At 37.0% G+C, this 18,722-nt stretch overlaps 1 protein-coding gene across 1 annotated transcript in view; it reads left to right on the forward strand.

Annotated features, from left to right (window-relative positions):
• Window positions 1-18,722, forward strand: part of neto1l (neuropilin (NRP) and tolloid (TLL)-like 1, like) — a gene marked incomplete at its 5' end in the record, with an annotated part of 116,621 nt that overhangs the window by 93,291 nt on the left and 4,608 nt on the right. The window contains 3 exons of the mRNA XM_081352588.1: window positions 6,407-6,635; window positions 16,352-16,465; window positions 17,736-18,312. Of these exons, the coding sequence (XP_081208714.1) occupies window positions 6,407-6,635; window positions 16,352-16,465; window positions 17,736-18,312 (920 nt within the window). The remainder of the gene's footprint in view (window positions 1-6,406; window positions 6,636-16,351; window positions 16,466-17,735; window positions 18,313-18,722) is intronic.

The raw sequence follows: 18,722 nt of genomic DNA on the forward strand, positions 1-18,722 counted from the left end.
CTGATATTTTTAGAGACTAATTGACCTTGACACGCAGTCAAGGGGTCAGTATTTTTCAAATGTTTATAACATTTCAGCAAAACTTCTTATTGTATGCCTTTTACCTAAGAACGAACTGACTTGCCTTAAAAGGACTTTTGTCCTCCTGTTCCTAACGTCTCTCGAAATGTGCATATAACTTCACGTCATCTCCATACAAGTGTAATATTGTCAATTTCATTGGAATCATTTTCTGTAGCAGCTCTAAATCAGTGTCATGTTTGTCTGGCTCTGAAATCTCTCAGGAATGATTGTTTGGAGCACAGATGGCAGCCAGGGAAAGCGTTGTGTCTTCCTCTAGACACCAGCTACTGTTCCTCAAATGACTTTCCTCCCCACATCTCTCGCAGGCTTTCATATATCTTATCCAATTAAGTCCACAACTGTTAAACCTCCCAGACATGTACTGTACATCTCATCTTTTAGTTTCTTATTTGATTTACTGACGGATAGGAAAAGAAAAGGGGGTGGGGTGTATTATATCATCATGTGTTCGCAGCAATTCATCCACACATGCATTTCTGGGCTGCAGCCGGTCCTCTGATTGTCCTCTCCGCTCCGGTGGGAACGTCAGCAGATGCAGACTAATAAGTCAGCGTAGTGGGGGATGTGAACAGCACCTCAAACACATTCACATGCCCTGAAGAGACTGCAGTCCCCAACTGGCCAGAGGTTGGTGTCTCGATGTCAGGCAGCCCTGGCTAATTTTTTTTTCCAGAGGAGCGATAGGAGAACAAAGCTGAGTTATTGAGATACAATTATTCTACTGGGTAATTAGACTGTACTCAAACATTCAAGCCTGCTTCTTAGTCTGGAGAGGGCTTGTTTCAGATGGAGGTGGTGCAGGAGGTTTTAATTCATATAGTCTTTTTTCACTGATTCACAGATCATTTTTTATAGATTTACTTTTTAAAGGCTACAGCTTTGCGTTTTCTCAATAAATGTGAGTGGTGTGTTCTCATGCAATACTCACAATGCAATGTTGAAGCTGGCCAGACACCATTACCAGTATATATATATATATATATATATATATATATATATATATATATATATATATATATGATAATTAAAAAAAATTAATATATATTTGGGGGGTATATATACTGTATATACACAGTCAAACCAAAATGTATTCAGACACCTTCAATATTTCTCACATTGTCACAGTTTATTCGCTACAGTTTAGAAAATGGTAATAAAATATGACAAGAACAAATCAGGCCGTTTACACGAGAGCCGTTTGCTCGCGGGTGAAAACGTAAAAATATTTTATCAGATGTGCCTTTCGTTTAGACGGCGACGGCGTTTTTGGGGCTTAAAAACGCAAAAAAGTGAAACCACCCTCCAGAGTGGAAATCTTAAAAACGCTCCACCGTCGCGTTCCCGTCTAAAGGGTAAAAATGCAAAAGTCTGCTAGACAGTGAAGGCACCAGTCTGCTCATGGTGGCTCTCGTCGAGTACGCGTTTACGTCACAGACATGCGCCAGTATAGGAAAATAACAACAAACATGTTGGATTATTTCCATACGTCAGACCTTCAAGTTGCCCTAGCAGCTCTGATAAACATACAAGAGTCTTTTCAGCAGTTGTACGAAATATTCTCAGATAGTATTACTGATCAGAGAAGGCGCATTAATTGTTAATTAGTTGTGTTTTGATTTTGCGCTACTAGGAAGAGAAGTAGAAGGAAGGTTGTACCAGAGCCCGTCTACGGAGAGCCTTCCCACTCCCTATTAAGTCCTATTGTACCGAATATTGGCTGTAGTTCCACCAGAGTTCCACTGGGGGCGATCGCCCATGAGTGCAAAATGAATGGGAGTCTATGGGGCTAGACGGCTAAATTTGTCTCTTTCACCCGACTGCCGTTGAGAAATCTCAGATTTGATTATAGGTTTTGCAAGTTCAACATGGGTTATAGGTCGAAAGTTGAATGAACGAGTACTTATGTCCTTTCGATTTCTTACAGGTTGAGTTGTTGTTGCCCATAACACGCTAGCATTCTGCTAATGAATGCTGATTGGTCAGTGAAGGACTGATTACGACCAGAGATACCGCTTGATGGCATCGTGGCATCCGAAGCAGGACCAAAAACGAACAAAACAAAAACTCTTCTAGCACGTGTATTTACCTATGTCAGCTGTGTTGTTGATGCCTCGAGAGAAAAGAAAGTGCAGAGCGCGAAAGCACCAAAGTGACTGAAGGATTGCCGTAAAGCAGTATCTCTGGTCGTACGCTGTGTATGACGTCATTGACACTTTAAAAAACTTTTTAAAGCAAATAAGTGACTCTAAAAAATCTAACACACAGCAATGTGTAATTTCTTTGCATCTCCTTTCGAATACAACATTGAAATTACTAGACAAAAAATTATATCCTGAGAAAAGTGGATTTTGAGGGGTATACTGCCATAGACCTCCATTCATTCTGCACTCGTCCTGTGAGCGCCCTCATATGGAATCAGAGTGGAACTGCAACCAGTTCAGAAGCCGGAAGTTTACTGAGAGTGAAACTTCTCGCCTTATTAGACATTCTCTGGTTGTACGCAGGCGCATGGACTTGGTGTTGTTGTGTGGCAGTGCTTCGCATTGCCACCTAGCCGCCTGGAGTGCATACTACATCGAATTTCACACACTTTTGCGTCACCATATGCATGCGGATTTCCTCCCCATAACGCTCGTCTAAACGCAGAATAAAAAGTGATAACGCAACGCCACTTTTGCATTTTCTCTTCAGATCGTTTCCGTGTAAACATAGCCTCAGTTGATGTTTCACTGGTTTTGGCCATCTAGTTTTGGCCGTTAGGTGCTGTTTACACGACACCGTTTTCAACTAAAAACGTAAAACTTTTTATGCATTTCGGCCGTTTATTTACATGACAATGGCGTTCTGGGTGCCTGAAAACGCAAAGTTTTGAAAACGGGTTTCAAAGTGCAAGTTTTTGAAAATGGTCTCTGTGTAAACAACAAAAACGCGAATCTCTGAAGACGATGACGTAGTGCACTTATTACGTGTTCAGTCTATTGTGTTTCATCGGCATCTAATGGCCTGGCAGCAGAATACACTGTTTTTAGCCTTTTTCGCGGATCCATGTGAATGGGGATCATTTCGACAATTGGGTCGTCTGTACGCGGAAAAACTCAAAGGAAAACTTCTCCGTTTTAAGCATATCATTGTCATGTAAATGTACTTAGACTGTCTCACAAATGAATTAGGTTGAATAGCTGTTGGCTGTTAAATTTAAGTGCACAATAAAATAATATCTATTTAGGGCAACCAATTACCAAGCAATGCTTAATTTTGGTCAGTCTGTGGTGTTAAAAGGTCGCATGGCAAAACATGGCTAGGTCAAAGTGTCTGAATAATTTTTGGTCCCAGATTTTTATACATTTTACTGGTAGTCCACTGTATGAAGAATCTTTGGGTATAATATGTCACAGTTTACTTTATTTTGCTATCCTCACTTACATAAATTAACTATAGTGTTATAGCTGGTGTCTGAATAAATGTTGGTTTGACTGTGGTCATAACTTGATCATTTTGTTTGTTTTTGTTTTGTTTGTTTTTGTCATAAAGAAACCATATGTCTGATCACTTAAAAGCACACTTTTCCTCGTTCAGCACAAGTAGCCTACTCATATTATTCAGTTAGTAGCGCAGATGGTGTTGGATGAGTTTTATGTCAAACGTTTGGGGTTGAAAAGATAAAAATTAAAAGCAAGCACCACTAATTAGGGTGCAATGATAAGACTACTGTGACTGATCTGAGGACCGCCCAAATCTTTTGATTAAATATTTGCTTTTATCACATTATACATTCCTCTACCTTAGGGTTTATAAGGCACTGTTAGTGATTGGCTATTCAGTAGTCAGTGGATGCACTTTCAGCATCAGTGTCTGGATTTTTCTTTCAGCTGCCCTAAGGTTGTTAGATTATTAAGAGTGTAATATCCAGTCAGGTTCCCTAATGCTTCATTTACTGATCTTATCTAGGCAACTTTCTGAAATCAATTCAGTCTCATTTCTGTCTCACACATTGATGATATTCCTCCTAGTGAATTGTGACTAAAAAGTGCTAACAAGCTGGCACATATGGTAGTGAGTCTCCTTTCGTCTTCATGTGATTCTCTGTGGATATTGGAAACCCTCATTCTTTATGTTTCATTTGTCCAGATGTGAGTGAGTGGGGTTTATGTACAGTATGGCTATAAGTGACGCCCCATGCTTTTTTGCTGATGATGAGAGATTGTATACACCGCAGCATTCCAGAAAGACTACGGTGTCACTAGTTCATTACTTATATTGTAGGTGTGAGCATATTGTGGGTGGCAAGGACAAACCAACCAATGTCACTGGTATGACACATCGATATATAGTCCCCCTATAAAAGTGTAAAATGTGTTGAATGAAATGCTATAACAGTGAGAAGATTTACTGAGCTGTTGAGTAACACATGAGCTTTTACCCAGTGCGTGAACTGGGGTGCTTCATTTACTTGTCATAATGGAACACCAAGTGCTCATTAAATGTAAAATCACCTCGCTTTATAGTGCAAACTCTACCTGCTAAAAGGAGAACATTCTGTACTAATGTTTGGATGGTTTGATTCTACTTGATGTTACTTGGTTTATCATGGTGAGGGTTGTTCTAGCAGTGTATTTGAAATAGTACTGTATACCTAAAATTAAAACTCTGTCATTTACTCTCCCTCATGTTGTTCCAAAACTGTTTGACTGACTTTCTGTGAAACAAAAAGAGAAATTTTGAAGAATGTTGTGCTCTCTTTTTTCAATGCAATTACAATGAATGGAAATTAGAGATTACAAAAAGAATGCAAAACCATCAGAAAAGTATCAGAAAAGTTAGCCGTTTGGATCTTCTGAAGACATATGATTGCCCTGGAAGAGATGGAAATTTAACTGGTTTTTCACTGATAGACTTTTCCTTCAGTGACCTGTTAACCATTATGACCAAATCAGTGAGTTGAGAAAAGAATCCAATTGATTTGTGAATGATTCATTCAGACTGGTTTTGTGAACAGTCAACTGATTCATTGACAAAATCTAAATAAAAGAATGATAAAAAAAAAGTCGACAACTTAATGGATTCTATCTACTATCATGAACTGTGGTTACACAAAGTTATTGTATACCTTAATGCCAGGATGTAACCGAAGTAGCGACTTCGATCTTTTATTTCATACTGTAACACACATCCAAGTGAAACAGATTATTAAAAAAGAAAAAAAAAATGGGTTTCTATCCACACTGTAAAAAAATTATATAATCAAAAAGGTATGACAACATATGTTTTTACATTGCTTTAACTCATCAAAATATGTTATGCAATTTTATATGCAATGTTATACAAGATTCAACTCAATTTATTAAGTCACTTTAATGTAATTTAAGTTGAAATAACTTAAACATCCAAATTGATTGTACTTAAACATTTAAGGCAGCAACTTTTTAATTTTTTACAGTGCATCGGTTGTTGATTGGATGAAGGCAGATCTGAATGTGAGCTTGCAGTCAATTTTAAGAAAGGGGCGGGGTTTAAGTGGACTAGATGATTGGATGATATTTTGATAAAAAATTACAATATTTTTAAATGTTAAACATATGCATGGGTAAATCATTCACAATTAGATCAATAATATGCATTTAGAGAACAGATATGATCATTTTCTATTTCATGCTGACTTATAGTAGTAATAGCAATGACACAAATCATATGAAACACTTTTATGAAACTATTTTGGATATTCATCAAAAACTCACCTTTTATGTTTCACTGAAGAAAGAAAGTCATGCAGGTTTGGAAAGACATGAGGGTGAGTAAATGATGACAGAATTTTCTAATATTTCAAACAGTGAAAATGGGAGTCTGGTTGAGGAGAGGTGTGAAGTAAGCTTGATTAGGGTTAGATTGGGCGAGAGGAGAACAGATGGTTCATTCTAACACCTCCCTGGTTTTTAGAGAGCCCAAAGGAGCTGGCATGAGTAGATGTGCAGGTTATTGCCGTTCTTCGAGAGCTCATCATTGCAACTTTTTGAAACCTCTCAATTTTGTGTTCAAGTTGAATTTCAAACGTAACCTTTTGTGTTCTCGTTTTTGATCTATCTGTGCAATTATCATCAATCTGAGGCTTTTCTGACCACAGACTTCTGTTATTAAAGCAAACACAGTTTACCAGGTGATCTAGACTGATATGACATCTGGGATGGATGTGTTGAAACTGCCGAAATAAAAAGATTATTTTGACAGAAGTGTCAATTTCCTCTGTGGAAATCCCAGTCTGTTATAAGTAATAGATTTCCAATGGATGTAAGAGTCTGTGTTTTTGCTCTGTTCCCCTCTCTCTTAGATCTACTTGCGTTTCCTAGACTACGAGATGCAGAACTCCAATGAGTGTAAACGTAATTTTGTGGCGGTGTACGACGGCAGCAGCTCGGTGGAAGACTTGAGGAATAAGTTTTGCAGCACGGTGGCCAACGACGTCATGCTGGTGACCGCGCTGGGAGTGGTTCGCATGTGGGCCGACGAGGGCAGCCGAAAGAGCCGCTTCCGTATACTCTTCACTACCTTCCAAGAGCGTAAGCCTTACACACATTCACTGCACTTATAGCTCTCCGTTCTAACTCTCATGTGTGTTTATTGTATTTATTATTTAGGCCTACATTGAATGAATCTCATGAAGAAATGTATGGGTCATATTTAACATCAAAAGGACAGAAAACAATCAGAAATGACACTGCTGTTCAAAAGTTTGGAGTCTGTAAAAGAAAATATGTTTTTGAAAGTCTTTATGCAAAACTTTGGTAAAACAGTAATATTGTTAAATATGCTGATTTGGTGCTCAAGAAATTTTTCTTATTACTGTCAGCATTGATAACAGTTGTGCAGCTTAATATTTTTGAAAACCATGATACATTTTTTTCAGGATTCTTTAATGAATAGAAAGTTCAAAAGAAAATCGGTAACACTTTATAAGATTCATTAGTTAACATTAGTTCATGTATTAACTAACAAGAACTAACAATGAGCAGAACATTTGTTACTGTATTAGTTAATCTTTGTTAATGTTCGTAAATAAAAAATACAGCTGTACATTGTTTATACATGTTAATTCACAATGCATTAACTAATGTTAACAAATACAACCTTTGATTTTAATAATGTATTAGTAAACGTTGAAATTAATATTAACTAAGATTGATAAATGCTGTAGAAATATTGTTCATTCTTAGTTCATGTTAACTAAGGTATTTAACTAATGTTAAATAATTAACCTTATTGTAAAGTGTTACCAGAAAATCATTTATTTTCAATCTTTTGTAACTTAATAAATGTCTTTACTGTCACTATTGAGCCAATTGATGCATCCTTTCTAAATAAAATAAATAAAAATAAAAAATCTTACTGACTCCAAACTTTTAAATAGTATGTTTTGTATTCTATGCAGTGTAACATAATTTCCCAGCTAAATTCACAGAACTGAAATGTAGCACAAATCTCATTTTCACAATGAAAATTATCAAATTAAACATACAAAAAGGCAATAGAACATTCTATAATTTGCACAGACTGGTCAACTTTAATGCTCTGCCATGACGCTTTAAGCTTGACGTCGACTAGTCACTGATCATGGCCTATAGAGGGCGCAACAGGATAAGAAATCTTTAAAGGGGGGGTGAAATGCTCATTTTCACTCAATCTCCTGTTAATCTTGAGTACCTATAGAGTAATATTGCATCCTTCATATCTCCAAAAAGTCTTTTGTTTTATTATATTTTTAATTGAAAGATAGGCTGTACCGAGTCTTTCCGGAAAAAAACGAGCGGCTGGGGGCGGGCCGTGTGGGCGAAGCTTAGCTGTGCTTACCCGCCTAGCTAACAACACACAGAGACATTTGTTCAACAGTTTTACTCACCGTTCCAACGCACGACCGCGAACCTTTATCATTGTGACTGCTCGATCCTTAAGCATTAGACGATCTGCAAATCCGTCGATCTTTGTTTATAAAACAATCATCGTCGAAATGCAGGGAACAACAGTCTTACACAACTCCGTTTATGCTCGGGAACACAAACTCCATCCACGGGTTCCTTAACGCTGGGTTCTTTGGGAATCTGTGCAGGGTTGTCTTGCCCTGGCAACCAAAAACACACTTCTTTGGTGACATTGACTTCCCAAAAGCCGGGCAGGGCGCTTTGATGGCGAACTGCTTTCACTCTCTTGCTCTAGTCTACGAGTGCGCGCGCGCCCGCGATCTTACCGGAGAAGTGCCCTTAGGACCCATATAAGGAAATTCCGCTCTATCTTACGTAAGACAGAGCCATACTCGAAAAAAACTTTCCGAAACTTGTGACAAACCGGAAGGAGTATTTTTGGAACAAAAATACTCCTTCAAACGTACAACTTAGTTTTTGAAACTTTGTCCATGTTTAGCATGGGAATCCAACTCTTTACCAGTGTAAAAAACTCAGTATGCATGAAATAGCATTTCACCCCCCCTTTAAAGTCCACTTTTATGCTCCGTTTCCAACAGTTAACCCTAAAAGGGGTGGTTGATTATGATTTCACTTTTCTAACTTTAGTTAGTGTGTAATGTTGCTGTTTGAGCATAAACAACATCTGCAAAGTTACAATGCTCAAAGTTCAAAGCAAAGGGAGACATTTTCTTTTAAAGAAATTGCTTTTTAAGGACTACAACAGATGGCTGGTAGGGACTACATGACATTCCTCCCGGGTTAGTGACATCACAAACCCTAAAATTTACATAAACCCCGCCCCAGAACACGATTTATAGATTATGATGATAGAATATGCTAATCAGTGACTAGAAGATAACTACACATCAGCTACATAAATTCATCAACTAACCATTCAGAAATGTTGTCTACATGTTGTCACTTCTTCTTGAGTCTCTCCACCATTGTCTGACTCCGGTTTGAACATAAAAGGCTAAAAGTTTTTGAAATTTTTAGTGCATGCCTGTGTGAGGTAAAAGGACACAAGCTGTTTGCCAGGAGCAGCAGCTCATTTGCATTTAAAGGGACACTCAAAAATGGTGCGTTTTTTGTTCACCCTCAAAAAGTGACAATTTTAACATGCCATATAAAAATATCTGTGGGGTATTTTGAGCTAAAACTTTACATACACACTCTGGGGACATCAAAGACTTTTTATTTTACACCTTGTGAAAAGGGCATTATACCACCCCTTTTAGTTTATTAGTTTATTTGAGCAGTAAACATTCTGCTCAAAAGGAGTGGGCCGAAGCAAAAGAGCTTATAAGCGCCCACACCCCAAATTAATACAATAAAAAACTCATTTCACAATAGTACAAAGAATCATAGTGTAAAAGCAACAAAACAACAACAAGGAAACCACAACAAAAAAGAGAAAGAAACAAACAAAAACAACAACAACAACAACAACAAAAAAAAACGGATTATACACACTTTCAGTATCTGATAATGCTAGAAATACCCCTAATGGCAACTCATTTCTTCTTCTCTGTACTTTTCAAAAATCTTTTGTTTGTATTTATATTTGAAAAGATTGATGTTTGGACATCTTTTCATCTCCATCTCTAAATTATTCCACAATTGAACCCCATTAACTGTTGGGCTAAAACTTTTCAAAGTTGTACTATGTTTCTGAATCCTAAAGTTTAATTCTTCACGTAATTCATAATAACCAGTACGTTCCTGGAACCTTCTTTGTATTTGGCTTGGTAACAATTTGTGCCTTACTTTGTATAGCATCTGTACTATTTGAAACTCAACTATGTCACAAAACTTCATGATTTTAGATTTTAAAAATAATGAGTTTGTGTGGTCCAAAAACCCAACCTTATGAATTAATCGAATAGCTCTTTTTTGCAGCATTACTATTGGTTTTAATGTGCTTTTATAAGTACTACCCCATACCACTGAACAATAATGTAAATAGGGCAAGATCAGAGAACAATATAACGTATGCAGAGCTTTGATATTTAAAATGTGCTTTACTTTTGAAATTACTGAAATGCTTCTTGATATTTTAGTGATTACATATTTAATATGAGAGTTCCAAGTAATTCTATCATCAATAATAACTCCAAGGAATTTGATTTCATGCACCCGCTCCATAACCACACCCTCTATCTGAATGGCTTCCTGAGCATTAGAATTACAGTTGCCAAATATCATCATTTTACTTTTACTCAAATTTAGTGATAATTTGTTTTGTTTGAACCACATATTAACACGTTTAAGTTCCAAAGTAACAATTTGACACAGTTGATGTAAATCGTCTCCTGATGCAAAGATATTTGTATCATCTGCAAACAAGATGAATCTAAGTATTTGAGATGTTTTACAAATGTCGTTTATGTACATGTTAAACAACTTTGGGCCCAAAATGGACCCTTGAGGTAAGCCATTTTAAACCCCTTTAAATGCATACCTCAGGTCTCAAGTGACCCGGGACTTCATTCACCACCTTCTTCCTCATTCATTTTTTAAAACATCAACCTTCTTAGTTTTCCTCAATCAATTCATTACAAACAATATAACAAGAAAATAAAATAAGTATAAAAGAATGCCTGTTTTCCCTTTCATTTTTTGTGAAAAACTATATAGGGTCGCTAACGACCCGAGGTGTGTAACAGTGTAAGTATATTTTATCTGCACAAGAATAATTGAATCTTTGATGACTGAATAAGTGCAATTCACCTTTATTCCACAAGATGGCAATGTCTGATACACAATGATGAAGTGACGTTTCACTCATAGTTACTGCAGGCAGAAAATAAAAGAATAGTAAGTATATTCAGCAAACCTTGAAATGGTTCAGCGATTTACTGCAGAGCGAGAACTGAACACAATCAAATATTAGTGTTACTGTCACTTGATGGTGGATCTGGTGAAGAAGCTGTCAGTGATCAAAATACTGATTTTTAAGATGATAATGAAAATGATAGTTTTGAGAATACTTTTGAGATCACAAATTTGAGCCAGATGCTGAATGTACTGGGAAATGAGCTCTAACAAGGACAGGGATGATGGTATGAAACATCTACTCAAACTGAACTCTTCCAAGCTCCAAAAGGTAGCGAAATATGCTTTGTTTTATTTTTCTTAATTGTAACTCTAATATCAGGAGAGTTTTAAATTATCGTGAAAGGAAAATCGGTTGAGCAGAAATCTGTGAGAAATACCAGACCCAAAGACAAAATAACGAATAAAAATAAGCTGTTCTTTAGGAGCAATAGCTTTGTGGGCAGCGCTGTGTCATAGTTGTGCACAAGGCGACCCGTGTTCGAGTCTCAGCTCGAGGTTCAGGCTTATTTGTTCATTAATGACATCAGTGACTAGTCGGCGTAGAATCTGAAGTCATTCAACCCCTAATATTCTGTATATATATACTGTATATTCCCTTTGGTTTTGGGTTGAAATAAGACCTTAACATTTCTTGACAATTTTCATGAAACCCATCTCGCCTCACAGCAAGTATGGGTTTTACACCCTTGTGTACATGTTTGTACAAAATTTGACAAGCACTGACATCTAATACTTCTGTATTTATTCCCTGTTTTATGAACACACACTTAGCAAAAATGTTCTCCCACTCTCATTTTCACCAGCACATTCATACCTGACAGAACGCTAAACTGAGCAGGACTTAGGAAATGAAAACAGCTCATCCATGTGTCCATTAAGAAACACGGGCCATTTATTTAGCTGGTCATATCCTGCCAGAGATTTCAGCCTCAAACACACAATAAATCTCTCATAACCCTGCTGAACATACCAGCAAACTGGTTTATACTGGCGTTTATACTGGTGCTGGTATACTTTTTGCTGGTTAGAAGGTGGTGGACCCCCACAGCCATGTTGTTCATCAACAAAAATTGTAGTTTAAAGGGATAGTTCACCTAAAAATAAAAATTCTGTAATAATTTACTCGCCATCATGTCATTCCAAACTGGTAAGACTGTCTTTCTTCAGCAGAACACAAAAGAAGATATTTTGAAGAATGTTGGTGACCAAACCATTTTGGTTACCATTGACTTCTATTGTAAGCACAAAGAACGCTTCTCAAATTATCTTCTTTTATGTTCCACAGAAAATTCACACAGGTTTTGGAATTACATGATGGTAAGTAAATGATGACAGAGTTTGTATCTATCCCTTTAACTCACACAAAGTCTTTTCTAATAAAGCAAGGACACATGGTGTAATACATTCTCGTTCGAATTGAGGCACATGAACTATTTGATATTTAAATTCTACATTACATTGCATTACACTGTAGCCCTGTAAAATCAGTTGCATACCTTCCCATGCTGAACATAACGATCACTTCCCCTGTTCCCTCTGCTAAGTAGCCTTTATAAAACCACGGGCTACATGGGAGACCACAGCTGCACATAATAACAGGATTATTCATTTAAGGGATAAGCTGTTCCTGCTGGGACAGAGCGTTTTATAGGAAACATGGGTTCTGCGGTGGTGCCCCACCACCTGGGCGTCTTTGAATTGGTGGTCCTGCGCAGTTACAGTCACATCTCTCCGGGTGGCAGCGCTAGCAGCTTCAGAAACTATAAAGCGTAATGGGGGAGGAGAGAGAGAGAAAAGAAGGAACTTGAAGGATGGGTGCTCTAAAAGAGGATGAAGTATTGTGGGACAGAAGAGGAGCGATAAAGATTGAGTATCTGGTTATGAGAGGAAGTGCTGAGAGAGAGAAAGTGAATATAGGGTGATAAAATGTGAGTTTAATGTTTAGCTGGTAGCACACTCATCATTGGTGCACATTGCCGGCATCAAACGGCTTTCTTTGTAATGGTCTCAACACCGTTCCTGTGACGCCCCATCGCCATTTGTCTTGCCGTGCCGATGCTGATGGGTAAAAGATTAAAAGGAAATGATCCAACATCCTTATTTTGCACAGAAAAATGAGTGTATATAGCCTACTGTAGCAGTATAATTTATATATAAGTATATATAAACAAATGCTAAATAGAATAAAATTATGAAATTTGTGTAACTTTCCCAGCACTAAAAATACATATATACTGCTTTTCATTTTGTAGTGTATTTCATTTTATACTGCTATTCCCATAGTTCAGGTTTTTTTTGTACTCATAATGCACTAGGATTTAGAGGTCAACTGATGTGCATTCACGACACTGTACCCATAATTCAATGCACAGAGGAATGTAAAGGCCAAAACAAGCCACAATTATACATTTTGGTTAAGGCAGTTAGGGCTATGGGGTGCTGGGATTCCACAAAAAAATTAGTAAAATAAATACACTTTATATATAATTTATTTACATTTTTATCAAGCTCGTATATTTAGGTTCAGTAATTTCACTTTAATGACAATAGGTCATTTTCATTGCCATTAAAGTGAAATAACTGAACATAAACATACAAGCTTTATAAAAATGATAATTTTAGAAGAATATTTCAGATGGCACTTAGAGGCTTTTGCATCTGAAGTCTTCATATATATATATATATATAGTAAAAAGAAAACATATATATATATATATATATATATATATATATATATATATATATATATATATTTGAATGCATGTAAAGATATTTATTGTATTAAAATAAATATTTTAATATATAGGCCTATATATATATATGTGTGTTTTCTTTTTACTATCACAATATTTCTTTGTCACACAATATAAAAGTTCCTTTTTACATGAAAAATATATAGCCTTCTTTCTATTTTATCAAAGTTGTTCTTTGCAAGGGAATCGTCTTATTTGAGGGTCCTTCCTTGGCATCAACAAGTTTAAAAACCCCTGGCGCTGAAAATAGTAAATGAGCAATTCCAGACAGCAGCATATAGCAGCACAGCTTCCACCTCTTCTGATTGATTGCGGGGCTTTAATGGACATTACTGTGCGTTTAAAGAGAGAGGCGGATATCCTGAAGCATGCGGGAGAAGAATGGTTGAGGGAATGAGTCTGTGGTTTTGGTTCTGAGGCCCTTGAGGGTGCAGAAAACACATAGTGCTCTTTCTGAGATAGAAAGATGCAGCTGTGCGTCTGCGTCAGTCTTGGTGAATGGCGATAGGTGGATTTGTGTAGGAGCCTAGTGTCTTTTGTGCAGCCCTATCCAGTGAATGAACACAGGATGTGCGGTTGCCCGGGTAACACCCCTGCATAACTTGCCCAGGCACTTACTTATGCACTCGCTTTCTCCCTCTGGTTTGCTATCCTCAGCAGCTGAACGGGGGAAACCACCATCCACTGAAAATAGTCTTGCCCGGCATACCTTTAAATAAGTGAAACCGTCTGTGTTTGCTCTACTACAGAAGCAAAGTATGTTTTTAGATGAGTGACTGAGCGGTTTCAACTTTTTTTACAACCAGATTCTTGCATATATGACTAATTCAACATATTTGAGGGCCTTTCAATCTGATAACACACTGAATGAATGAAAAATGATGTTGGATTCACTCAGAAATTGCTAGAAAATTAATTAAGTAATTAAGAAACACAAGTAACATTGAATTGAACATGACATATTGAAGTTGCAAGATGGAAAAAGTATTTTTCTTCTAAAACATATTTCAGTAATCTTTGTTTTATTTAGAACATCAATATATATACAGTATATCGTTCAATATATATATAGGCCTATATATTGTGCAGGACCTTTATTTTTTAGCAAGTTAAGACCTGTCCGCATTGTTATTTTGTAAGATTGTGTAATTCATGCTCTGGTTTATTCATAAACAGCCACTTTACATTAAGGTTTCATTTGTTAACATACAGTACATTAGTTAACATGAACTACCAATGAACAAACGCTATCATTTATCGCACTGTAAACTAACATGAACAAACAATGAAGAATGGTATTTTTTATGATCTATAACATTAACATATTAATAAATGCTGTAAAAATATATTGCTAAATGATGGTTCATTTTTGCCAATGCATTAACTAATCTTAACAAATGAGGTCGCATTGTAAAGTATTATCACTTTTATTGTAAGGTCTCTGGAAAATAATTTCTAGGAGGTTGAAGCGCCTTTTAAAGGGATAGTTCACCCAAAAATGAAAATTCTGTCATCATTTACTCACCCTCAAGTTGTTCCAAACCTGTATGAATTTCTTTCTGCTGAACACAAGATATTTTAAAGAATATGGGTAGCCAAACAGTGGATGGGACCCCATTGACTTCCATAGGGATTTTTTTCCTATATTATGGAAGTCAATGGGATCCCATCCAAGAAAGGAAGTCCAGTCTCTTTTAGTGCCTTATTTAGGAGAAATACAGGGCTGCAGCGCCACCTTGTGCTTGGAAGTGGAACTGTATCTGAACGTGAGGGCGAGAGTCGTGAGGACGACACTTCTGGAATGATGAGTCATCCTAATTTACGTTGTTATTTCTCACCTGGGAACAGGTCGAGAATACTGTCATTAATAAATCCTCAAGGTACATTCAGTCAACCTTGAAGCTGCTATTTTAAGTTTTTTTTTTTGTACGAACTAGGTGATCTATGTCCTGCAAAATGTTAAGCGAGGTATGTGGAAACTGGCCTCACATTGGTGGGCGTGTTGCACGCGAGGTGATTGAGACTGAAGCCCCGCCCCTTCTGCAAGTCACCTTGGCTTTAAATGAGCCTTCAGATAGTGATGTTGTAAATGTTATGAGAGGTTGTCTTCATGCGTACTTTCTCATTTATCATTTTATAATTTCAGCTGAGACGTTCATTCTTTTTTCAGCTCAAATGGAGACAGCTCAAACACCCTCCCTAATATATTTTTCACACAAATAATGGATTAATCTTCTTTGATCTTGAATGATATTAGTGCTTTTGGAAATATTAAAGTACTTGCAGTTTGTGTCTGCATTAGTTATCATCATCACATCTTGGCAAGTAGAAACTTGTGAAATTATTGAATACATTTTTATCCATAGGCCTAATTTAAACAGAATTTTATTCACTGTATATGCATATATCGACTCTTTCTTGAGGTAAAACCAGAATAATAATTAATAGAAATATTACAAAATATCTGTTCATGCTTCTACAGACATGGACTTGTTTCCATGCATATTTGAAGAGCTGTATTAAAATTCATGCATAGCAGAAGGCAACAGAATTTGATTTGGTTGGTTTGAGTAATGGGTTTCTAAATTTGAACTGTATTGATGCACAGACACAGTCAGATAGACATCCAGTGTGATTTGTGAGATAAGATTATAGACAGCGTCTTATTAGCAGGAAGAAATGACGTGTAATATGACATTAGCATTATCCATTTTTCCCTCTCATCAGCTCCCTGTGAGGCAGATACTTTCTTTTGCCACAGTAACATGTGTATCAACAACACGCTGGTGTGCAACGGAATCCAGAACTGCGTCTACCCTTGGGACGAGAACCACTGCAAAGGTAAATTGTACATTTTTTTAAATATCCTCTCAAATCTTGAGTGGTTTACGAGTCGCCCTCGTTTTTCTCTAAATGATGATCAATACTTGAGGAGAAGAATTGTCTTAAAATTTGTCCCCTTTTTGTTCATGTTTTATAGCTAGTCAATCAAATATATCTTCACGAACCCACAGCTGTTAAAAAAATACCTTGTTATAAAGCCTTCAAAATTTGGCACTAGGGTTCATTGATTGATTTTGCACTGTAATGCTGCTGCTGGGAAAAATGAGCAGGCCACTAGAAATTCATTTGTATATGTGAATGACTGTGGCTGTGGCTGAATTTGAATAAGTGCAGTTCAGCTATATCGTGCTTATATTTCACATAAGCTGTCCAAGCTAAATTAACTGAAAGTTGATAAAAATGCTGCTGGGATCCTCCATAGAGAATTGTTTTTGCTCAGCTTGTTTTCCACAGTACTAGAGAAATATTGAAAATTGTTTTAAAAAAGGCCTTAAACTTTGACATTTTGTCTAAAACATCTTTGACATCAAACTCAATTTATCAGTTATTACCAATTAAATGTAGTATTTAATTGATGTAATACTCAAGTTAGTTGAATAATATTCATATTGGGGGTCCACTGATTTTTTTTTTTTTTTTTTTACTTATTTTTTAGGATTCTCCTTGTTATCTTCAGATATTAATTAAATGTGTTTAACACATTTCTTTAACACATTTACTAAAGTAGGCTTGTTTCATTTTGCTTTCTAAATTCAATTGTAAATCAAGATATTAATCGAAATTATTGTATTTAGCCTTAGTTTTAAACAGTAATAAAAATAAAATCGATTTTTTTTTACATAAAATCATATCATTTAAATCAACTTTATAATACAATGCTTATTATTTTCCCCAGACCAAGATGAATAATGAAAAATTGTATATATACAAAGACCATGCAGATAATATTGAAATAATTTATTTTGGCTTTGGTACAATGATATTATAAAAGACAAATTATTTCATTTTGAAAAATATCTTAATGCCTTAGTTTGGGGGTTGTCTGCACATCTGAATGCAAATGCTTCTCTCCTCTGAACCAAAGCCAGCGCAGATGTTATACGCTCACTGTGCTACATAAATGTCAACACTCTCCCATTATAATGATTTACTACTTCTGTGTGCTGTTTGTAATCTCTTTGATACAACTGTTTCAACAGAAGGTAACCCACGGTGACATTGCATGCCTGCAGTAATCATTTATTATGCTTCTTGTTGTGTTTTGCAGAAAAGAGGAAAGCCAACATCCTGGACAACCTCAATAACACCAACGGCACCATCATCGGCGTGACGTGCTGCATCGTACTGATCCTACTTGTCATATCTGTGATCGTTCAAATCAAGCAGCCACGGAAGAAGTACATCCTGAGGCGGGAAGACTTTGACCCCACCATGTTCCAAGAGGTGTTCCAGGAGCCACCGCATTATGAACTGTGCACTCTCCGCAGCGCGGCGGCCACATCCGCGGACCTGGCCGAGCTGGCCGAGGACTTTGAGAGCTACCACAAGCTGCGGAGCGCCTCCTCGCGCTGTGTCCACGAGCATCACTGCGGTTCCACGCAGTTGGCCAGCAACAAGGGCAGCCGCACCAACCTGAGCGCCCGCGAGGCGGCGGCGGCCATCCTGACGGACCTCCCACCACAACCCATGCGGCCGCTTCCTCCCCAAACCAACCGCAGGAACATTCTGGTAATGAGACACACCTACTCACAAGATGCCGCAGATGCCTGTGACCTAGATGATGACCTGGAGGAAGTGCCCACCACTAGCCACAGGCTGTCCAGACACGAGAAAGCAGTGCAGCGGTCAGTATCCATTGATTTTTGATGATACAAATTCATCATAATGCACATTTTGGAAGGATTTACTCCCACTTTCATTTTTATTCCTCTTTAGCTCCTCTAATCAGCTTCTCATTGTTTGTTTGATTTAGCTATCTTATCTTTTTCTTTTTTTTTTTTTTTTTTTTTTTTTTTGCTTTGATATTCTCTTTTTTGTCACTGAGACAGCATCACAGTCAGAGCTGAGTTTGTAAAAGCTGTAGAAATGCAGAAGATGCATTAAGAAAATGCCTGCAGTAAGGCTGACACTTCTAAATTTTAATGTTCAGCTAAAGACATGCTATATTAAGATGGAGCTGAGAAATAAACAACCTTTTGTAGGTCCGTTTTCAGGGAGAATATATGTGAAATTATCAAAAAGGTTTCTGTTTTAA

The sequence above is a fragment of the Scardinius erythrophthalmus genome, assembly GCF_964197995.2.
Source record: "Scardinius erythrophthalmus genome assembly, chromosome: 22".
Lineage (NCBI taxonomy): Eukaryota > Metazoa > Chordata > Actinopteri > Cypriniformes > Leuciscidae > Scardinius > Scardinius erythrophthalmus.